This window comes from Heterodontus francisci, chromosome 22 (genome assembly GCF_036365525.1).
Source record: "Heterodontus francisci isolate sHetFra1 chromosome 22, sHetFra1.hap1, whole genome shotgun sequence".
NCBI classification, from domain to species: domain Eukaryota; kingdom Metazoa; phylum Chordata; class Chondrichthyes; order Heterodontiformes; family Heterodontidae; genus Heterodontus; species Heterodontus francisci.
In genome coordinates, this window is record NC_090392.1 from 73,282,915 (window position 1) to 73,307,393 (window position 24,479).

At 42.9% G+C, this 24,479-nt stretch overlaps 1 protein-coding gene across 1 annotated transcript; it reads left to right on the forward strand.

Annotated features, from left to right (window-relative positions):
* The first annotated feature begins 457 nt into the window (after nt 1-457).
* si:dkey-103g5.4 (uncharacterized) lies at nt 458-16,302 on the forward strand. Its single transcript, XM_068054260.1, has 13 exons — nt 458-515; nt 1,408-1,818; nt 2,822-2,992; nt 3,894-4,051; nt 5,318-5,458; nt 6,083-6,224; nt 7,000-7,196; nt 10,790-10,915; nt 11,401-11,596; nt 12,323-12,475; nt 12,641-12,792; nt 14,577-14,663; nt 16,258-16,302. The coding sequence occupies exons 1-13, from the start codon at nt 458-460 to the stop codon at nt 16,300-16,302; spliced, it is 2,037 nt and encodes a 678-aa protein (XP_067910361.1).
* Nucleotides 16,303-24,479: the final 8,177 nt, after the last annotated feature.

A 24,479-nucleotide genomic window follows, 5' to 3' on the forward strand; every position in this document is an offset into this window, starting at 1 on the left:
GGAAATAAAAACTGCATTTATAAAGCACCAGACACGTCCTCCATCGACAATGATTTATTGTGGAAATGCAGTCACTGTTGCTATGTCAGGAAATGGTGCAACCGACTTTCAAATAAGAAGATCCCACAAACAGCAATGTGATAAGCAAGCAGTTAACCTGTTTATGATAACATTGGTTGACAGATAAATGTTGAGAAAGGAACTGGATGAACCTCCTACTCTTCCTCAGTAATATCATGGCATCATGTATAGGCAGACAGGGCCTTGGTTTATTGTCTCATCCAAAAGATGATGCCCCTGATATTGCAGCACTCCCTCAGTACCACATTGAAGGATCAGCCTGGCTCATCTGCTCAACTCCTGCAAAACTGCTTATACCTATGACCTTCTACCTCAGGAATGAGAGCAACCATTGATCCAAGCCGATATTTATGCACATTTAAAGACGTTAAGTCAAATGTACCATCCTTCATCATCAAATAGGGTCGCAGATGAACAATGGGTTGTAGGGCAAGGTACCAAAGTGCTGGCTGGCTCAAGATCTGAACCCCCACAAAATGTCAGCAAAAGAGAAAGAAAATTGAGGGTGGTGGCATGGTGCAGTGATGGGGGAGAAATATGTACAAGGTTCAAAGTTTTTAATATATTCAAATTTATCAAATAACTTTCTTGTGGGTAAATAATCCCATGTGTGTATCGTGTCAGAAACGTTTTACTTCTCAAGGGTGAATGGAAGATGGAACAGTTTTGTTTTCTAATTGTCTCAGCTCATCTGCTGCTGAAACCCTCATTCATGCCTTTGTTACCTTCTAGACTTGACTATTCCAAAACACTCCTGGCTAGTCTCCCACATCCTACCCTCCGTAAACTTGAGATAATTTAAAACTCTAATGCCCGGGTGTTAACTCGCAGCAAGTCTCATTCACTTATTACCCCTGTGCATGATGAGCTACATTGGCTAATGGTCAAGCAATGCCTAGATTTTAAAATTCACATCCTTGTTTCCATATCCCTCCATGACCTTGTCCCTCCCTAATCTCCTCCAGCCCCACAACCCTCCGAGATATCTGCTCTCATCTAATGCTGACCTCTTGAGCATCTCTGATTTTATCCATGGTTGGTAGCCGCACCTTCAGGTGCCTTGGCCTTAATCTCTGGAATCCCCTCCCTACATCTCTCTGCCTTTCTACCTCACCTTCCTCCTTTAAGACACTCCTTAAAACCTGCCTCTTTGATCAAGCTTTTGGACATCTGACCTAACATCTCCTTATGTGGCTCAGTGTCAAATTTTGTTCTGTGATGCTCCTGTGAAGTGCCTTGGGATGCTTTATGATGTTAAATGCACTATATAAATGTAAGTTGTTGAAAGAAACGTGTTGTCTCTCTAATAGTGTAATTTTCTTTCAGGTATGGTGGTGCCTCTTGGAGGCATTTTGGAGTCTTCAAACACTCCTCTGATACTCGGAGACAGCTTCTCGGAGCCTCTCAGTGGAAAGTCTGCTCGGATTTCGGGTGCTTATGTTGAAGAGACTCAAGTGTTGCCGCATGCAGGTGGCTATCAGGCACTGCTAGATGCTGCCATGCTGGCCTGTGAGATCCAGGTGCTGGATTTATTGAAGGACTACAAAGACTGTGTGGCAGTGCGGCAGTCAGAGGTGCCTTCCTGTCCTCAGAAGCAGCGAAGCTCGCTGAGGGATGCACTGGATGGCTTAGTAAAGGCACGGACAAGAAGCTGGGCACATATGATTCACACTGCACACAACCTGGAGAGACAGAGGAAGGAAGCCAAAGACCTTGCAGACAATGGTGGAAGCATTGGTAAGATTACCTATGCTTCAAATTCAATTAGAAAACAATTACGTAGAATATTTTTTGACAACTGCCTAAGGATGTACAACCTAAAGTGTGGTTGTTATTAACAGATTGTGCACTGACACAACTGGGAAAGGGTAGGGGGAGTTCAACTTCAAGTCAAAACTCATGTGAAGTCAATGGAGCAGCCATTCCTCTTGCCTGAAGCTGGCATCAGGAGACCCACAAACCATTTTCGGGATTGGACCTCATTTGAATGCTGCCGGCGAGTTGTCGGTGCTGAAGAAGTGGCTCATTGCAGCTCATTGGTTGTGGGAGAGTGGGAGATCAGCTGGGATCCCACGCTGAGCAAGCCGGCAGTTTGGGCCTGGGAGGCTGGTGTGATGGCGGTGGTTGGTGGGGGCGGGGGTGGGGATGGAATACACTAATCCCAGAGCTGCTCCTAGCCCCACAAAAATTTTCCCCAAAAAACATTTGAGATTTTCCTCGAGTAGCTTCCAGCCGTTCCTTTAAGGACCACTGGGTCAGTCACTCTCTCCATTCGTACCTGAAAATTGTAATTGGAGTCCTCCAACCAACTTCAATCAACTTGAAGTTTTAAGCCATACTGAAATGTGCATCAGCTGAGACATGGACAATTAATGTTGTTGCCAACTTGCTTCCTCTCCTGGTTTTTCTGCTGCTGACGGCCTGTTTTGCAAGCGAGTAACCAGTTGAAAATTATCCCAGTCCTTGAGAGAGTTGGATTCCTAATTTAATTATTTAGTCCTTCCATTTCAAATAACACACATCCATTGTTCCTTCAGCTGCTGAAGTGGGCACATCTTCAGTTGCCAGCATGAGTTGGTATTGTAGACCCCAATCATGGTGGCACATTGTTTCGCCATTTCAGTAATTTTAATCCTGTATTTTCACACTTTGCAGGAGATAAGATGCAGGGAAGCTTATATAGGGAACAAAATTAGGGAAAAGGAACCAAGTGCATTTTAAAGCTGTTTTTCTCCAATAGGGATGTTACCATTTCCCAGCACAGGTCTACTGGTATCAGCTGTCATTGGGATGCAGATACCTGATCCTGGAGGTTCTGATCTGGAAGTGCCTGTTTTAGGAGTGGAATATGATGGAGCTACTGGTCAGCTTATCCCTCTTGCTGGGACCATGGAGGATCCGGATGGCAAAGGTAATGTTTATACAAGTTCATATATTGTCTCGAAGCCAATCATTGAAAACCTTCATCTTTTTTGATTGAACAATAACAGTTAAAAAAGAAAGAATTTTGAAATAATCTGAAATGAAATGCATACATTCCAACGGCATCTGAAACGAAGAAAGAGAGGGTAATATTTCAAGCAGAAATTGAACAAAGGGACCACATCTGACTCATTAACCCATCTTCTCTTCTTTCAGATAAACGTGCTGTGTATCTCCAGTATTCTCTTTCATTAGATTGGTTGTTGGGTTTGAAACTTGTGGTCCAAGATTTGCATTTCTCTTTACTTGACTTTTGCTTGCATATTTGGAGAAGCCCATCTCCCCTCTCCTTTCCCCACCCGCAACCTTTTAAACTCGTGTAGAAGAGAACAGCTTGTTATCTGATGGGCTAATCCCACTCTGACCTCGCACCTCCATAAATCTTGTCCTTTTCTATTTTATCAATACTACTAAAGTCATCCCTCAACAACAAAAACTTGCATTTATATAGCACCTTTATGAACTCGCTTCTTCCTCTTAAATTTCAAATATACCATCTACCATACTCTTTCTCCTTGCCATATTGAAATCAAGACATCCCACCATTTCCAATTCTAACTCTTTATTTCACAAAATTATGGAGCTCCTCATGTTCTTCAAACTTCCTGCTCTCCTACAACCTACAGACTTTTAAAACCAAAGCTTGATGTCCCATAGCCACTACTTCTTGATTGATCTTGTGTTTCCTTCTAATGCTTTTCAGCCTTGATGTGGCCTTTTACAATGTGGCTTTGGATCTTCACCTAGATTTTTAAATTTAAAACTAAATGCAGAATGTATTCCATTTGGTCCGTAATTTTTCAACTGTTCATGCTTTTCCTGTTTTCTAGGACTGATACCAATCACTCTGGGTGCCAGAAGTATAGACCCCCTCACTGGTGAAATTGGCCCAGTTGTAGGTGCTTATATAGATCCACAAACAAGGATTGTGATGCCTGTCACACAGTCATCAGGAGCTTCCATTAGACGAAAACCACCTGTGGAATTGGTAATATAATGTGGAACTGGGCCACCACTGAAATTCAAATGTCATTTCTTATTAACTTCCCCATTTATGGCTCGACAAATGCATTCCAGTGGCAATCCTGTCCTCCCAGGGAACTGCCACGTTGGCAGGGAACACAGGTTGGAGAATCAGAGCTGTAGCATTGTAGCCTTATCTCGAACCCACATTCCCTATGACCAGGGCTCGCCACTGGGAATATGGTCTCATGGAATTATATGTGTAAGACATTCCTACTTTTCCATTACTCACTACCAAGAAAGGCAAGTGCTAATGTGTTAGTGCTGTCAGGGTGACAAAGTGACTAAAGGTACCCCTATTATATGAAGGAAAATGGTTCTAATGTATTTTACATGAATTTCATGCTAAGTGAATGGACTCTTCTCCATTTTGGACTCCCTTGTGTCAGTGACAAACACTCTCAAGTTATGCTGCCAGACCTGCTGAGTATTTCCAGCACTTGTTGTTTTTATTTCAGATTTCCAGCATCTGCAGTATTTTGCTTTCAATCTCCGGTTAGGTGGTGCATAAAGCTCCAGGTTGAGAGGTGGACCTAATAGAGGTATTTAAAATGATAGAGGGATTTAATAAGGTTATAGGGAAGCCAATTAACTATTTCCTCTGGTAGGGGAACCAGAATAAGGGAAGATAAACTTTTAATTAGAGCTGGGATTGAAATTACTTTTTCACACAAAGGTTAGCAGGAATCTAGAACACTCTCAGCCAAAAGGCTGTGGATGTTGGGACAATTGAAATTTTCAAAATTGTGATTAGTAGATTTTTGTTACATTAAGCTATCAAATGATCTAGAGCAAAGGCAGGTGAGTGAAGTTGAGGATCACATCGACCATGCTCTCATTGAATCATAGAACAGGCTTGAGGGGCTGAATGGCCTACTCTTGTTCCTATGTATTCTGCCAATAATGTGCCTCAGCACCATCTCAAAAGAGTGCCCACTGCAGCACCAGTGTAATATTTATCCATTTCCCATTAAGTCATCCTGCAGTCTCTCCGAGTGATATCGGCAATGAGTGCCAAATTAGGAGCAATTGGATTGAGATTTCATAAACTCATTTCACATCAGATCTTTACAGCCAAAATACAGGAGAAACTTCTTTCAATCATGCTTGCTGGGTTCAAAACCAGACGCAGAGGCGAAAGTCCCACTCACTCCTGCAAATAATCACAATCTGAATTCTACAAGAACACTTGGTGCCCCACGTTGATGGTTATATCCCTGTTTCTATTCAGCTCAATGCCCTCGAAGAGGAACTCAGTTATAGACGTGTTCATTGGCATCATCAGCGACAGAAGGAAGAAGCTGTTTTTGGTGCTTTGAAGAGTTTGCTGCAGGAGATATCAGACACCAAATCCGATTGGAAATTCGAAAAGGTACAGAATTGTTAGATTAAGGTCCTCAATAAAGCTCTTCAACATTGAAGTTAGGTGTCATAGGTTTATAAAAGTACTGCAATAGTACTTAAACATATATTTAAAAGGTTATATTTACAACAACATCTGATGATGTTTGGTTGGGCATTCAAAGCTGTTCAAACATTTTTCAGCTCAGTATCTTAGCCCTTTACTCATTACAAACTGGCACTTGTATATTTCTCTCACTTCCTTTACGTTACAATCCATGTGTATCTGCATTGCATGCTTACACAGAAGTTAAAATACAACTCAATATAAAGAGAATTTAATTCATTTATCCCTTATAGCTTCAGTTTTCCTTACTTAGCAACCTCTTTTTTCCATTGGACTACCAAGATTTTGTATAACTTCCTTAGCAATAGTTTCAATCTTATATATAATTGCTTTCCTGATGTTCTACAAGAGTAGTTCATCTTTATTTTTGGACTATGCAAATGAGACATGAGGCTTTGCTTCTTCAGACCCAAGCTGCAGCCTGAGGAAGAGTTCAGCAGCTCTATTGGTTCAATTCACTGTTCTGGTGATTATGTTCCTCCCTGGTTTGTGTAGCAGGTCTGAATCTTTTTACCTGGTTTTCCTTAGGTTGCGGAGAAGGTGAAGGCCCTTGAAAATACCATTGACTTGTTGCAAGACTGTGCACAGAATGAAGCACAACGCAGGCACACAGAGGAGTTACACTTTGCATCAATCATGCCAACTGACATTGTGCTTTTGGTTTCTCAAGGTAATCCCATGTTGGCAACAGTCTAAATTCAGCTTTCAACCAACCCATTCTCACATAACATTCATTCCCTTTCCTTTCCCAAACACAGATGCTTCCAAACCATGGTGACACTAACTACACTTTCGGTGGATTTTTAAATTCTGTTCCCACATCTACCCTCTACAGCCATATTAATTCTCCTGATTTTGTGTTTTCTCTCTTATCTGCCCTGTTTATATAATAAAATAGAATCCACTCTGGGCAGATAAGGCTGCATGCAGGCCGGTAGATGGTTGTGCAGCAATCCAAAGTCTGCATGGCCTTTCACCAATCAGTGGCCAGGTAAGAGGATGGCCTGTGGCCCAAGGGGTAACATTTACAATGCTGCCTTGGGAATGATCCACCCCGAGAGGTGGCAGAGGAAAACAATTTCTCTAGGTGGATCTCAGTGCTTCCAGAGGCAGCAATGTTGTCTCATTTGCCTTAGAGTGCTGCCGAGAAGTGAGGTTGTTTTGATGGAAATATCCAGTTTCAGTCACTGGGACACAAGGAGAAGGCTCAAATTCTGGAGCTGGTCCAAAGAGTAAGCTCTGCCCTTCAGAACCCTGAGTGTCCTGTTCTGCTGCCTGAATCTCCATACAGGAGCAGAAAATATGTTCCCAGGTTGATTCTGAGGCAGTGCTGCAATATTCTGCATGAATCATATTGTGTATCATATTGACTCCTCGCTTTTTGGTATGTCTACCAGTTTTCTTGCTGATCTGAAGCACATTATCTTTTGTTCTTCAATGTATAGTGAACCAGGAGGAAGTGGAGCAGCAGCTGCTGTATTTAGCCATGGCTCAGACATTCCTCGAAAAGGTGACACAGTTTATTCAAAAGATGCATCAGGACGAGGCTCGACGGAGAGGTCAACTGCAGGAACTACTACAGGGTGTCAACCAACAAGCAGAAGAAGTTTCTAGACGACCGGATTTGTTGACAACGCGAACGGTAGGTGGCGCTGTTTTGGCACATGCACAAATATAGCATGTGCCACTAAAACGTCACAGATTGCGACTGGAGCAGCTGCCAGGACTAAAGATGGCACTGCTCAAAGAATCACACAGAGGAAACGTAACGAACACGTGGCAGTATACAATGGCCGGAGTGAGAGAGCAGCGCGGGGGCCGGGGAGAGCAGCGCGGGGGCCGGGGAGAGCAGCGTTGACGGTGGGGGTGGGGGGGGTGAAAGAGAGGGAATGGGTGGGGGGGAAGAGAGGGAGGGGGAGGGGGGTAGAGGGTGGGGGGAAGAGGGAGGGGGCAAGAGGGAAGGGGAGGGGGGAAGAGGGAGAACTGGGGGAGAGGGTGGTGGGAAGGGGGGGAGAGGGTGGTGGGAGGGGGGGAAGAGGGAGGGGGAGAGTGGGTGGAGGGGGAGAGGGAGGAAGGGGAGAGGGAGGAAGGGGAGAGGGGGGTTGGGGAGGGGAGAGAGGGGGGTAAGGGCGGGGGTGGGGGAGAGTGGGGTGGGGGGCAGAGGAGCATGCGCCAGAAACACAACAGCAAAAGACTTACCGGCCAATCCCTGGACCTGGCAACACCAAGGTCTTCGCACACTCGCTCCCTGCAACTCTCTACGGCCTCTCGCTTCCGGCCCTCTCCATTCAGCTGTTCCCTCCAGCTGCGGATGCCCAATTCAGTTGCTTCTCCCCTACTTCTCCACAGTACTTCAGGCATTGCAACTGTCTGGTCCCTGCATTTTGCATGCTCCCTCTCTCCACCCCTCCCTGCTCTCCCCACCACCCCCCCCTCTCCATCTTCACCTCCCCCTCTTCACCCACCCCTCCCTCCCCCTCTTCACCCACCCTTCCCTCCCCCTCCTCTATCCCCCTCTTCACCCACCCCTCTATCCCCCTCTTCACCCACCCCTCCTCTACCCCGCTACCTCCACCCCTCCCTCTACTCCCCTACCTCCACCACAGTTGAATATCTGAAGTGCAGTTGCAAAGTCGGGGAAATAGCATGCAAAACAAAGCCTCAACAATTCTGGGGTTAATTATTGAGAAGTTTTATTAAGTTCATTAAGCATCCGAGGCACTGCTGTGCATGGATACATGAGTGTTGTGTTTCCAACATTCCCGTTAGATAGTAAATGGCTCCATCTCATCAGCCAGTCCTTGCTGCCAGCGGACAGTCTGTTGCCGCAGCCAGTCCAGTCTCCTCATGAATGATGCCGTTCCACTCTGCAGAACGGCCTGTTGTAGCTGGTACAATTGATCTGAAAGCAAGCGGTATTTTTCATTGTGGCTGAGGGGCCTTGGCTGTTCCTCTGTAATCACAATGGCAGCAGCCATGCCTGTCGTCGTTGGTGTCTGAGATGCATGCCAGCGGCAGTTGGGGGCAAGCCTGTCCTGGGTTGTGAAGGTGGCAAGGAACTGCTCTGTGGAATCTACTGACGTTGCCATGATCGAAGTTTGAAGTTCAGGAAGGCTATTAAGGGACCACACGGGAAACATGAGATGAGGTAAGAAATACAGAATGCACTCCATTAAAACGTTACAAAAACGAAAGTGACCTTTAAGACAGTAGGTTGCAGCACATGTACTGCCTGCACACAGCAACTCACAACAGGGACTGGAGAACATGTGGTGCCCCAGACAATGGAACTGTTTTCAGAGCAGCTTACAACAGGGCCTGGAGAACGTGTGGTGTCCCAGACAATGGAAATGTTTTCAAAGCAACTTACAAAGGCAGAGCAACTTACCTTGGAACAATCTCCTGTGTCTAATAAAAATGAAGCAAGTCTCCAAAACGAATAAATAATTCAGATAAAATGCGAGAAAATGCCCGACGAAACCTCTCCTCCTTCCACTTTCAAAAAGGCGCGCCGAAGCTTTGACGCATGCGCAGAGGCCAACCTGGCACGTTGCCCGAGGAAGACGACTTAACGCGATGACGTCATTTGCGCATGCGCAAAACGGTCCTGGCAGGCCGGACCGCAGCGCATGCGCAGAGGGCAGGAGACCGTCTGCGCATGTGCGCACCGCGGCGCATCCTGATGACGTCGGCGGTGACCAAGCGTTGTCATGAATCACAGTGTATACTGAGGTACCAGCAGGTGGGCAACACTAATTACCATTGTGTGCATCTTAAGTGCAGTTTGTCTTTACAGTGTTGAATTTTTTATTCAAAAGCTTTCTATTCCTTAACTATCAAAGCTATCAAAGTCAATCTGCAAATAATGCTTCTCCATGAAGCTGCGTTTAGTACGGATAATGAACAGCTTATTTTTTTTCATTCAGTTGTTATGATCTAGAATGCGTAGCCTGAAAGGGTGGTGGAAGCAGATTCGAAACTTTTGAAAGGGATTTGAATATTTATTTGAAAAATAAATATTTTCAGGGCTATGGGGAAAGAGTAGGGGAGTGGGACTAATTGCATAGATCTTTCAAAGAGCCAGCTCAGGCACGATGGGCCAAATGGCTTTCTCTTCAATGAGATTCTTTAACAATGGAAGGACAAGCTGTACTTATTTTTTGAATAGTATACAGGATTTTAGATTTTATAAATAGGGGCATAGAATACAAACTCAGTAGGCCACTGTAAAAGTTGTATAGGGCCATTCATCAGGGTTTATGGATTGCTAAAGCTACCAACTCCATTCTGAGGCTGTTACCACCACGTCATTAACAATTTCAGCATGTTCGAATCAACCTCAATGATTCCAAATACCAAGGTGCAGGATCAAGGCCAATTGTGCAGGGCAGCACCAAAAGTTTAATGAGTGGAACGGGTGAGATAGGTCGGGAAATAGCAACTAGGGTGACCTGAAGCTTGAGTTTAAATCTTAACGACTGAAGGAAAAAAAGCCTGAGGGAGGAAAGGAGGTCCGCAGTTTTCAGCTGCTGGGAAAGAATGAGGTAGAATAAGATATAGGTCATGAGATAAAAACAAGAAATGCTGGAACCACTCAGCAGGTCTGGCAGCATCTGTGGAAAGAGAAGCAGAGTTAATGTTTCGGGTCTGTGACCCTTCTTCGGAACTAGCAAATATTAGAAATGTCAAAGGTTATAAGCAAGTGAGGTGGGGGTGGGGCAAGAGATAACAAAGGAGAAGGTGTAGATTGGACAAGGCCACATAGCTGACCAAAAGGTCATGGAGCAAAGGCAAACAATATGTTAATGGTGTGTTGAAAGACAAAGCATTAGTACAGATAGGGTGTTAACGGACTGGTCACTGACCCGAAATGTTAACTCTGCTTATCTTTCCACAGATGCTGCCAGACCTGCTGAGTGGTTCCAGCATTTCTTGTATTTATTTCAGATTTCCAGTATCTGCAGTATTTTGCTTTTATTATATAGGTCATGAGACTTCATTTTAGCACAGAGAGGATTCAAAGCTGCATTAGCTAATGCGGAATTATTTTTCCTTTGTCCACCCCAGTACATATCAACACATACGAATCTGAGTTAAACTTCACTAAGGTTATCCTACTAGGCTTGTACCTGAGCCGGAATAAAGATTATCCTTTGATTCTCACCCATACAATCATTACTCCGAGGAAAGCTTTATTCTGAATACACTGCTCATCTGTCACTCTCTTTTTCTCAGGTGAAAATACTTCTGACTCAAGAGTTTCAGAAAAACATGATGAGCAGATGGACTGCCCTCGATATAGTCTACATCAGGCTGGAGCACCTTCGAGATCTGGGAGAGCTGTGTGTATTGGAGGCCAAGGTAAACAAATCCCATTGGAAAAGCCACTTATCTGTGTGAGCATAGGAATTTACAGGACAGGAAAAGACCATTGTGGTTTATCTAACTGGTCCCAATGTAAAGACAATATTGTATCTCATGATACCTCTCATATCACACTAACAAATTTGTCTCCAGTTATTTATACAACCCACTGCAGAATTTATTGACAGTGAGCCCCCACAACCTCCCTGAACAATCCATTCCATACATTCACTGCCTTCTATAATAAGCAGTTAATTCTGAACTATGCTTTCATCCTGCCTTTATTAACTCTACTCCTGAATCAATTGCAAGACAGTGTGTCACTGGGATGGGCTTTTTCTGGGTTGTCTAGAGGAGAAATGTTGCTAACCAGGGCTGAATAATTTAAACTCACCAGCTAACTTTCCTCAGCTCTACCATGGAGAACAATAATTAGGAATAGGTAACTAGTAGCTATCACCTTGTGTAACTTTGCATTTCAGGGTATTCTCTTTGGGGGACTCTACCGTTTTGGAGACTATCAGTTGATTGGGAACCGAGCTGCTGGTCATTTTCATGGGGCTCCTGATTCTACCAACAAAAAGATGTTTCCTCTACTCAAACAGCTGATAAGCCTGTTGGAGGCCGACAGGAACCTCTTCCTATCTCCAGACAATCTGAATCTTGCATCACGCAACGGTAACCATTGGACTTATTTGAACTTCTATTGGTTTTCCATCTCTTTATCTTCAGTAGTTGAGTATTGAATGTTCTGATGGTTTGAATATGTACTTTTGTCCAATATGGTTCTCTAATTCCATCAATCCCATGCCCATCTATTGCCCAATCATATATCTTCACTCAAGCTTGAATGTACAATTTTTCTCCGTTCCACATATTCCATCCAGTCTCCATGCAATCAATCTGGTGCCGTTCTCGCAACAGAGACCATCAAACTGAGTGCTCTTAATTCACAGCCATCGTGCATGATGTAGAAATCTAAATTCAATTCTTTGGTACTTTTAATGGATGTCAGTGAGAATAGATTCAGCTCCTTGATTTGTGTTGTCTTGTATTACGAGCAAAAACGGGATAAAACAAAAGGCTTATCAAACACAACAACACCTTGCATTTATGTAGTCCCTTTAACAGAGAAACGACAAACACAATGAGATGGCGAACGTGCAGTATAGCATGTGATCAATGTGAAGTTGGCATAGAGGAAGGAGATATAAGAGTAACATGTGCCATCCAAAAGAAAGTACTCACTGGGAAAAGAATCAAAAGCAAAACTAAGTGCATCTGAATAAATCTGTGTTCACTTAGCTGCCTGGCCCTGAGGTGCATTTGAAGAGCAATATGGGAATTTTGTATAATCGGATTTCTGTTACATTGACTTAATGGTAGATCTTTTCATCCTTGCAGAGAAAGACTGGGCCAAACTGCTGCCACAATGTCCACTCTTCAAGCTCCTTAAGGAAATCAATGAACAGCTGAAAGCAAATCAAGAAACAGAAGAGCTTTTACAGGCGAAAGACCATCAACAATGCACAAATCAAACCAAAGCCAAATACCAAGGTACAGTGACTTAATAACTGATCAGTCCAGAGATACCGTGAAACTATAGAACTTAACTGGAATATTCTTTGTGTAAACTAAAAATTTTGAATTTGAACTTAAGTACTTTCTCATGAACAAATTTGATAATCTCGTTGATTAAAATGAGGTACCATTTCATTACAGAAGCAGACAGACCATACATAGATATTGTGGATGCCCAGTGGTCATGTGAAGGAAAGCTGCTGCCACTGACTCTTGAGAAGATTTCAGTGACCGAGCTTGTTGTCTACCGTTTTGGAATCTTCATAGTCCAGCTGGTGAAGAGATCAATTAATGTGAGATTTTCTTGTGCCTTTAGTGATAATAAGGAAGAAAACTGAAACTGGAATCCTGCACCCTCTTGAAGTCAAAATTTATTATCCTCTATTTTACTCAAATTCATTCGTTCCTAAGATCTCAATATTGGAACTTCTTACCCTCCCTCAGTCTTCCTTCACAGAAACAGAGAAAGCTAAGTGGGGATTTCATAAAGGTTTACAAAATGATGAAAGCTTTTGAAGGGACAAATATGGAGAGATGATTTCCATTGGTTGGAAAATCAGTAATGAAGGGGCATAGACTGAGGATTATCACTAGAAGAGCAAAAGGGAGAGTTAGAAATGTTTTCACATACACAGGGATATTAGAACATGGAATGCTTTACAAGTTACTATTGAGACAGAGCCTATAAGCACCATTGAAAGATGAAATTGGATATTTGAAAAGCAGGAATATAAAAGGAAATTTGGAAAGATCGGGGAGATGGAATTAGAGTAGAAAGTTCCAGTTGAACAGTTAGCATCGGCGAGCTCTGTGGTGTGTGATGGACTGAATGGCCTCTTTCTGAGCTATATTTTCTATGGTTCTTTTCAGGATTTTAAAATATTACCTTGCCATTGTTTAAATTGCTGAGTTATCATTCCCGTGAAGTTTTGTCATGTGAAGACCCATGTAAGCGCCAGATAACAGAGTCTTCAACCTCTTGCAGACAAAGCTCCACACATGTAGAACTGGGTCCTTTTAATAATAATTAGTAATAACAATGATACAAGTCCAAAATTATATCAATACTTGACCCTTTGCCTTTCTCTGTCCCTTTCTTACTTCTCAGAACTTTCTAGCTGTTGCTGTTTATACAAAAATCTTCCCTCCCTTTCCCCTGGGTTGGGAAGAGCCATAACTCTGTATATTCATTCACAGGATGTGAGCATCACTGACCAGGCCAGCATTTATTGCCCACCCATAGTTGCCCTCGAAGGTGGTGATGGACCACCTTCTTAAGCTGCTGTGGTGAACAGCCCGGTTGCACAGGAGTGTTGCAATCTTCTATATTTTCAATACTACAGCCCATACTATTCACCTCCGCCCTTCACCTTAAATTTAAAAAACTTGTCCTTTCACATTCTTCAGTAATTGAATGGAAGTATATTTATTGTTTATGAGAATAAGGGTATAATCGTGCAAAAGCATTTTATATATTTAACATTCCCCCAAAGCAATGATAAGATTATTTAGTATTCTGTCAATCTGAATCCCTCTTTAATTTTCAGAATAACAATTTAAAATAGATCAGAAATCTCATTATTACAAAATGACAGCAGGCTCCATGATTACTTTCTGATATACACTGTGTTGTAATTAATGGTTCTCGGGGCTATTTCCACGGTATTGAAGCATTAGATTCATTTCCCTCAACTTAATATGTACATGAGCGGTCATTTCATGAATCCAATGTAGAGCCTTGCAAAATGTGATAACTGGTCAAAGACACAGCGATGATGCTACAGACCCTATTGCCCCGATTTGAGCAAGTGAAAGGTGGCTCACTGGATCCAAACATTTTAGGGGCAATTTTAAACAAATTCACCCCTTAAAAATGACAGGATCGGGTTCAAATCAAGTTTTACATCCTGTCCAATTTTACTCCCCATTGAGCAATGAAATAATATTGGCCGGGGTCTTAAACCAGCGTTCCACCCTGCCCCACTGGTTTTCTGCCTGGCAAGTTAGGTTAAAATTGCCCTAATCATCTCCAGTTGTTCCTGTAACATAAGAGTAACATTTTCACATTTCTTTACAGGCTCCAGAGATCAATCTACTTCTCGCATCCAGTTTGCCAGTTAACAATTACACACGCAATGCTTTCCGCAATTCCTTTTTTTATCAGGTATGTAATTCATTGTAATTTTTTCCTCTATCAACAACTGAATTGGGTAGGGGCAGATCCTTCGCCCCTCCCTTACAAGGCCAATGAAGTCAGTAGCCGGACCCAGGGGTGAACCAGGGACTTGTTACTTTGGGGGTTCCCACTTCGTGACTCAGTTGGAGTATGCTGACTGAGGTGAGAAAGACCAGCCTCCAGATGAGCATAAGTGGGCCCGACTGGGGGTGATGGGCAAGTGTCCATGTGAGGGATCAGCATGGACACCCCACAATAAGGCCCATTTTTGCAGCTCATTCACCCAGGGAGTGAAAAGAGGTGCATTCAGGTCTTGGGGAGGGGATATGGGTAATCTTATCCAATGATGGCCAGGCACCATCGGGTAGGTTGACATCGGAGATGTGCCCATAGTGACACCGACACCCACTGGTCCTTCTGGAATTGAAGTTGCTTCCAACTGACCCCTGAAATTCCCAATGGGATTAGCATCAGAGGGAACTGGAAGGTGAAATCCCACCATAGCCACTGGAATCATGACCACAAATTTTCCAGACCATAATATATACAAGCAGTGATTTGTCATGCAAGAAATTTAGTTTTTTTTTCTTGGTTACGTCCTTTCCCCAAAATAATAATTTTTTAAAAAAGTAACACTATCTAATACAAAATGACATGGTAAAAGTCATCAAAGTTGCTGCTAAGAAAAATCTTTATGTGTTAATGAAGATTCTCTGGTAAGCAATTTTCCTATAGTTAAAATTTTTCTAAATGGATATAATTTTTTGGCCAGTGTATTGGAATGGTGCATTTTCACTGCTGAGGCAAGAGTTTCGATCCAATCCAGTCTTCCCTCTTTGCTGATCATGGGATGCCATGTGAATTATCTGGTAGTCATAGCACAGTTTGTTGTGGTGACGGCGACTGCATAAAATTATACACAAGCTGGCAGTGTAATCACACAGATTGTCTGTAAGAGTAACTTGTGTAGGAAAGTGAGAAACAGACAGGTTGATACAGCAGGAACTGCTCTTCTGTGGATGGGTTTAAGGTAATATTGAGCTTTAGCCTTTATCTATTCCACACTGTTATTAACTCAGAGTGGTTGATGCTGGATGCCCTAGTCCTCATCGTCACTTTGATGCACAGAATGTATAAAATTTAAAATCAGGCTTTTCATCACTGAATAGGCCAGCTGAACTACTAACCAACTAGTACAAATGCTAAAACTGCTGTTACGACCAGGTGCGAAAGGTGTCTGGGGGTCTGTTACTATCTTCACCTGGTCTTTTTTGTAACAGGGTTTAATTTTAAACACACAGTGTTTTGTGCTCCGCCTTTGTGAATCCTTGTTCACAACTTTACAATTATAGGCAAAGAAACGAGCACAAACAGGCTTTCTTTGGTTTAAAGAAGAAAGATGAAATTTGTTCAATCTTAAACTTAAACTCTAATACGGTTCACGCCTACGGATATACGACATGCCCACACTAGCATGCACACGCGATATAAACATGCAGATAGGGACAGAAAAGAGCAGAAGAAAAGATAAGTAGAACTGTTTGAGACAATATATTGTAACTGTTTCTCGAACTCGTTATAGTCCTTGATTGAAGATATGGTCTTGCGTTTCGTTGGGGCCCAGTAGTCTTCTTAAAACCTTGTTCACGTAGGAAACCTTTCTCTCTTTGAGTTTCATGTGTTTTCACAAGATTCAGTTCTGTGGGAAGAGATGAAGGCAGGCAGACAGGAGAGAAGATGTTCTCAGTCCATGAGCACTCTGCATTCCAATTCCTTTGTTGGGAGTTCAAATCTCAACAGCCAGTTAGTCATGTGACTAAAACTGGTCTGACCACTTCTGTGTATTGGGGAAGCAACTGCTGGGTCCCCATGGTTTCAACATTGTCTGGTACTATGCAAGTGTCCTTCCAGTCAGGGCTTGCAATTTTAAGTTTTAATGTTCATGTGGCGAAATAATGTGTGCCTCAGTCTTGGCAGATGGGGGATTTGCCTGACACTGCTGATAACTTCATGTCTCTGGCTAGAGATGTAGGGGAAATGTTGGCAGAGATTTTATGCTCTCCTCTGCAGTGAGTTTGTAGGCAGGGAGAGCATATAATCAGGTGGGATGGCAGTGGATGGGGACGCTGCTATCTTCCACCGCTGCTGCCGGTGGAATTAGCCAAGCGGTGGACGGGTCTGGTCGCCACACAGGAAGCATGGCAAAAAAAAACCATGTGGGCTTCTTGCCGGCTCAGGTGAGGGGGGTCCCTTGTTAAAAGGCACAGTGCCTGAATAAGAGACACTGCATCAGGTAGGGGAGGCCCCCCCTGAGAACCACCCCACTGCTCTTGCTGTCGACCCACCCCCACTACAACGCCCTCTCCCACGATCCCCACCCCGCAAGACCCCTCCCTACCTGACCTACCTGTGGCCTGGATCCAGTGCCGGTCCTGGGCCTCGAATGGGCGCTCCACCGGCAGCAGCCATCGCCTCCATGGTGGTTCTGCTCAGCCAAAGAGCTGCTGGCCTCTGATTGGCCGGCAGCTCTCAGAGGGCAGGACTTCCATCACCAGGGTCCTTGATCCCATGGAAGGCCCGCCGCTGTCCAGTTAAGTGCCTAATTGGTTTGGCAGGGCAACGCGGCATTCTCACCAGCGCTTTTGCTGGACATTGAGACCCCGTCGCCTGGATAATATCCCGGCCATTAACTCTACACTGCCTGAGCAGTAATCCAGCGAAGTGGATCACCCACTCATTATGGAACCTGTCTGATCTTCATTCCATTCTGATATGACAACTCAGTCGAAATTTGTTTTCAATCTGGTTAGCCTTGCTTGCTAGAAGGTATGGGCAAGAAGATTATAAATGTCCTGTTCTTTAGCATTGTTCTTCACCAGTTTGACACAAATTAGAAACAGTTTTACATTTGATAGTGTATTATAGCTTCAAAGATTATAAAGTGACCTCCAAAGCTTTTTAATTCCAGCATTCTCAGAAAACACTGTTTATTCGACGACGACAACTGGCATCTGTGGGTGACTTCTCCCTCCTCCTGGTCCACTGTTTAGCTCACCTCGCTGCAGACGAGCTCAGTGATGACTCCAATCCTCTGTTCCTCAAGCTCTTTCACCGGGTAATGTTGTACAGTTTTTGTAGCGACATAATTAAATTCTTCACAGGCTAAACTGGGATTGAACGGTAAAGGTAGCCACTTCATTGATTTATGCATTCTTCTTAAGTAGCCAATTTTAAAAAAATATTCATTTCATGTGATGTGGGCATCACTGACAAGGCCAGCATTTGTTGCCCATCCCTAATTGCCCTTGAGAAGGTGGTGGTGAGCCACCTTCTTGAATCACTGCAATCCAATCTGAAATCAAATACCTATTGTGTTCTAATCCCAGGCATTGAAGGCCTTGTTCGAAGACATGTTCTCCACCAGACTCCGGATTCCTCCTGCACTGAATGCACATGAACCAAGGGCTTCTATGCGGGACAACCTATTACGAAAGGAATTCTACCCAGAAATCTATACTGACGTAATTTCGGATTTACTGAATGTCAAGCTGAAGGACCCAAAAACCATGGCATTTTTTGCAGAGGTAATGGATTTTTATGCAACAGATCATAGTTTTAAGACAATTGTGTGTTACTGGTTTGACTGCTGCCTTGGTTCAGAGAAATCCTGAGCTCCACAATTGTCTAAAGAAGTCATGATAAAGAAAGACTTGTTTTTATATAGCACCTTACCACCTCAGAACATCATGAAGTTCTTTGCATATGAATTACTTTGAAATGCAGTGACTGTTAGGGAGGCAAATGTGGCAGATATTTTGCACATAGCAAGATCCCACAAGAATCCCAGCAATGAGATGAATGACCAGCTCATCTGTGATTGGTGCTGCTGATTGTGGGTTAAACGTGTATGTTTAAACCACTTGAAACTGTCCCATTACAACATGGTGACATTTCATAAATTCCTTAATGTTAAGGCAGCGTTCAGTTCAGTGATGGAAGGACAGTTCAGCCACAATTCCTGATGATTCCAAGAGCCTAAGGCTTCATAAAATAAATGGAAATGGCAAGGTAACAGAAAATGGTAAATGTACAAAAGAAAGCTTCATGAATCCAATTTGGATTCATACTTAAACATCTTCATTGATCCAATGTAAAATGCTCTTACAAGAAAATTGTGACTTTCTAAACGGCCCAATGTGCATATTTTCCAGCACGTGCAGCAATGCAAAGAAGCTGGGGACGACAACACAACTGGGACCTCAGTGAAAGACCAGCCAGCTGAAAAAATAAATGAACATCTGCAGGGCCAGAGTGAAATACAGAACAACAATGGGTAAGGTGTCACTGACACTTGTGTCCTATTGCTTTAAGCTGTCAACACCCTATGAAATGGCTGCATAATGTGTTCAATGACAAATATTAACATGTAAAGATAAGTACTCTGTATTCCTTTATTCAGTGTATATTCTTACCGTAATTTATTTGGTACAATGTAAACATAGCGTATTGTGATATACTCCTGCATCACAGAGTATTGTGATACCTAATAAGCCATTGAGGGAGCCTGAAATGAATTTTTAAATGCTCCTTTTGCCAATACCCATTGGCACTTGCTACAGGAGATGTTCACAGTCTATGACTATGATGAATGCTGTCTTATTGGAACTGTCTCAGTGGAGTGACATCATGTGGCATCTTTAGCAACAAAAGAGTTGAAGGGCAGTGTTTCCCTGTGTCTCAATGTGTCTCTGGCCCTCTCTAAGAGTTGTAGCTCAGGAGATCCAAATGGGGTCACAAAATGAACCATATCAGCCCTGAAATTACTTGGTGGAAAACTAGCTTAACAGGGATAATGTTTTAAAAGATGTAACAATTGTCTGCCCATTATAGAAGCCATCAGGTTTATTTTCCATGAGATGAGATATTAGATCGAGATTTTGTCTGCCCTCTCAGACATGTAAAATATCCCATAGCACTATGCTAAAGAAGAGTACGGGAGTCTTCTCCAGTGCCCTGGCCTCAACATCATTAAGAACAGATTATCCGGTCATTATCTCATTGCTGTATACGGGAGCTTGCTGTGTGCAAATTGGCTATGCATGCTACATTACAATAGTGACTACAATTGAAAATTACTTAATTGGTTATAAAGTGCTTTGAGATGCCCCGAGGTCATGAAAAACCAGTACAAGTCTTCTTGCTTTCGTATCGGAGGTTTCTATTGCTGTAATAGAAACAGCAAATTTATGCAGACAGTAAGGTGAGATTGCACATGTGTTTGGCAGAAATTCCCTTCCTGTTATTTTATTGGAGATATTTACTGGTTTAAAACCGATGGGTTACATTTCCACTAATGTTGGGAATAAAGTAATTTCAGACGAACACTTGAAGAGTTTGTACGTTGATATCCTGTGATAACTATAGATCTCGTGAGACAGTAAACTTCATGAATATGTGCTAAAAATGAAATGCATTGTTGCCGTAAAATTAACTTCATATCTGTTCACGCAGAATTTTCTTCGAATTAAAATCGGAACTGGATCCGGAGGACATTGAAGAGAAGATAGATAATATAACCATCGAGCTCGCTGCAGTCTATGAGGCAGAGCAGAAGACACAGGAGAGCATGGTGTCTGTTTCAAAGAAAAGAGCCTTCTTAAAGGAAATCGAAGAACTGGAAGCAGAATTAGAAAGCAGAAAGAAATGAACTCTTTGCTCCTCTAATATGATAAGGAAAATTTGGAGGGCTATAGGAAGACAGCATGAAAATGGGACAAATTGGATAACTCTTTCAAACAGGCATGATGGAATGATGCTCTATGATTCTATAATTCATCCAAGAGCAACATATCTGCATGTTAACCCAGTTCATGGACCTTTCCTTTAAGTATGGGCTACTCATCCAAAGGATCTACAAATCATTAGACTGGAAGAGGTCTACTTTTGTGGATCACTGCCAACACCATGCTGTGTGATTAATTACAGCCCCTCTTCCATAGAGAATTGCAATCAATCCCCCCATCTACCAGTTTATACAATAACTACTATCCATCCATTATAAACGAGGCAATTAAACTTGAGCTCAGCAATGATGCATTCAGGTTTTACTTAGACATTATATTAGGACAACTTTACAGTTGACCTGTCACTATAAGTATTATTTCTCTCTCACGACATGGTTTGTTGTGTCAGCACATTGCTCTACTATGTCACTGTGTTCTGTGAAATTCTCAAACATTAATTGATTGAATGACTATATCTCTTACACTTTTGCCTGTTTTGTTTGAAAACATTTTATTCATTTAGTTTGCATTTATTGACACTTTGTGAGAGGTGGCAATTTACTCAGTTTGCCACAGGTTTTGTTGAAATATCACTTTCATTTCTCAGGTGTTTTTCATGTATGAAGAAAAGTGACATGTTTTCAATATCAATTCACAAAATGTTGTGCATTTATAAATGATTGAAGTGATCTACAGCATTGCTTTGTTATTTCACCTGAAGTATTATGCATTAATATTTCAAATTCACAAGTGCGAAATACCAATGAAAGTCTTTTTCATAAAATAAAGGCAACCTTTCGCACTAACACTAACAATTCTGTGTTTTATTGTACGGGATTCATGTTTTTTACTTAGATTGGGCATTGTACAACAATTTGCTGCAATAAATGATCATTTTCCTTTTGTTCAACATTTGGCCCTCTTTGCTCTGTCACTGCCTTGTGTGGCTGGGCTACAAATCATATGTGACCATGAGCACAAATAGGTGACCAGCTGCCATTGCCTCTGCCATTTTTGCATTGGACTAGTGCTAGGAGGAGCAGAAGTATTGAAGTATCTGCTACTGTTTTATTTCTGTGTTGAGAAATCAGCATAGTGCTAAGATCTGATGTCTTGTGCTGAGAATGATCAATTTTAACTTGATTTAGGAGAAGTGAGCTACCACATTGAATACTGTGACAGTGCGAAAGCAAGACCATTGCTTTGTTTGTTCTGCTGTTTAGTACTTTGGAGTAGAAGGTCAGTCTTTGTGTTTCAATCAAGCTGGCAACTAGAGCTCTTTTTTTATTATTCATTCACGGGATGTGGGTTTCGCTGGCCAGGACAGCATTTATTGCCCATCCCTAATTGCCCTTGAGAAGGTGGTGGTGAGCTGCCTTCTTGAACCGCTGCAGTCCATGTGAGGTAGGTACACCCACGGTGCTGTTAGGAAGGGGATTCCAGGATTTTGACCCAGCGACAGTGAAGGAACAGCGATATAGTTTCAAGTCAGGATGGTGTGTGACTTGGAGAGGAACTTGCAGGTGGTGGTGTTCCCATGCATTTGCTGCCCTTGTCCTTCTAGTTGGTAGAGGTCGCGGGTTTGGAAGGTGCTGTCTAAGGAGCTTTGGTGCGTTGCTGCAGTGCATCTTATAGATGGTACACACTGCTGCCACTGTGCGTTGGTGATGGAGGAAGTGAATGCTTGTAGGTGGGGTGCCAATCAAGTGGGATGCATTGTCCTGGATGGTGTCGAGCTTCTTGAGTGTTGTTAGAGCTGCACCCATCCAGGCAAGTGGAGAGTATTCCATCACACTACTGACTTGTGCCTTGTAGATGGTGGACAGGCTTTGGGGAGTCAGGAGGTGAGTTATTCGCCACAGGATTCCTAGTCTCTGACCTGCTTTTGTAGGCACGGTATTTATATGGCTACTCCAGTTCAGTTTCTGGCCAATGGTAGCCCCTAGGATGTTGATAGTGGGGGATTCAGCGATGGTAATGCCATTGAATGTCAATGGAGATGGTTAGATTCTCTCTTGTTGGAGATGGTCATTGCCTGGCACTTGTGTGGCGCGAATGTTACTTGCCACTTATCAGCCCAAGCCTGGATATTGTCCAAGTCTAGCTGCATTTCTACACGGATTGCTTCAGTATCTGAGGAGTGCCGAATGGTGTTGAACATTGTGCAATCATCAGCGAACATCCCCACTTCTGACCTTATGATTGAAGGAAGGTCTTGATGGCGCAGCTGAAGATGATTTGGCCTAGGACACTACCCTGAGGAACTCATGGACAATAGAAGCTTTCAGATGAGTATTGTAATTTATAGTACATCTTCAATATCTCTCACAAATAGCTGTCTGAAAGTATACACCAGTGACTGCATTTCAAAAGTATTAATTGGCTGTCAAATGTTTAGGGAAATCCTGAAAACGTGAATGGCATTATATAAATTGCAAGTACTTTCTTGCAGCAGTCCAACAAAGATCCAATCCATCTGTTACATAGTGAAGTATTTGGGTAGGAGAAGCCTGCTCATGCAATTATCCCTTCTTTCCTGAGATATCGCCATCTCATTTCAATTAAACTTGCATTCACACAGCACCTTATGAGGACCTCAGGATATTTAAAAGTACCTCACAATCAAAAACATATGATTTGACTGCAGTCACTTCTGTTATATAGGTAAACATGCCATTGCAAGGTCCCACAAACACCCAAAATGTAGTACATGCCCAGTTCGTCTGTTTTTGGTGATGGTGATTAAGGGAGGCATGTTAACCAGGATACTGGTATAACTCTACTCTTCAAATGCTACTACAGGATCTTGATCTACCAGACATGGGGCTCAGTTTTAACATCTCATCCAAATATATTGAGCAACAACAACCTGCATTGATTCAGTCACTTTAATATAGAAAACATCCCATGGTGCTTTGCAGAGATGTGAGAAGGGGAAGAATAGATAAAAAGGTTAAAAGAATGTATCCAATAACAGAAGGGTCTATTGAGGTGACCAAAAGCTTATTTGAACAGCCAGGTTTTGAGAATATGTTTCAAAGTAGAAAGAAATGGAGAGATGAAGAGCTTTGGGAAGAGTCCTTCAGTGATTAGGGTCAGGCAACTGAAGATTCTGTTACATATGGGAGGGAGGAGGAACGCAGAAGAGTTCAGAGTCTGAATACTAAAAAATATAAGAGGGGATATAGGCTAGAGGAGGCTGCAAAGAGAGGATGTGATGATGCAATGGAGAGATTCAGTAGTTTTGGGGACAGGGAGTCAATATAGAGCAGCTGGGATAGGACTTATGGGTGTGCAGTAGCTAATATTGGACAGGTTATGGGTTGCCTAGTCCTAGATGAATTGGAAGTTTATGGTGCGTGAAGCATGAGAAGCTAACAGGAATGACATTGGGGGAGTCATGTCTGGTGGTGTCAAAATGTGGACAGGATTTCAGTGGCGGTGGGATTCGGATGGAAGAGGAGGTGTGCAATATTGTGATGATGAATAAGATTTGGATTGAAGTTCAGCTCCAGGCCAAATACAACAAGAAAATTGTGTAATGCTTGGTTTAACTCGACTGAACAACAGGGGAGCAGAATAGAGTGGGGTTAATAGAGAGCCAAAAATGTTAGCTTCAGTCTTCTCAAAGTTTAACTGGAAGAAATGGAGTCTGCAGCTTTTTTTAAGGCAGTCTACCAGCACAGAGGGAGTTGTAGGGTCAAGGGAATGATAGAATTGAACATCACCAGGAAGCTGGCCTTGTATTTGTTCTGCTCAGCTGGAGCCACCTGAGAGACTGAGTTCTGAAGAAGGGTCTCTGACCTGAAACGTTAACTCTGCTTCTCTCTGCACAGATGCTGCCTGACCTGCTGAGTATTTCCAGCATTTCTTGTTTTTATTTCAGATTTCCAGCATCTGCAGTATTTTGCTTTTATTATATATTATATGTGAGAGACCTGCTCACTTGGTGAAGGGAAAGACTACAACTCCCAGCGTGCTCGGAAGGTGCGCATGCGCAATGCCGAGTGCCTGAGAGGCG

Bases quoted from the DNA above. Each gene is read 5' to 3' on its own strand.
- si:dkey-103g5.4 (XM_068054260.1), top strand. From the start codon at position 458: ATGTACCATCCTTCATCATCAAATAGGGTCGCAGATGAACAATGGGTT. The intron at 7,197-10,789 runs GTAGGTGGCGCT...TCTTTTTCTCAG, and splicing joins ATTTGTTGACAACGCGAACG to GTGAAAATACTTCTGACTCA. The intron at 10,916-11,400 runs GTAAACAAATCC...TTTGCATTTCAG, and splicing joins TGTGTGTATTGGAGGCCAAG to GGTATTCTCTTTGGGGGACT.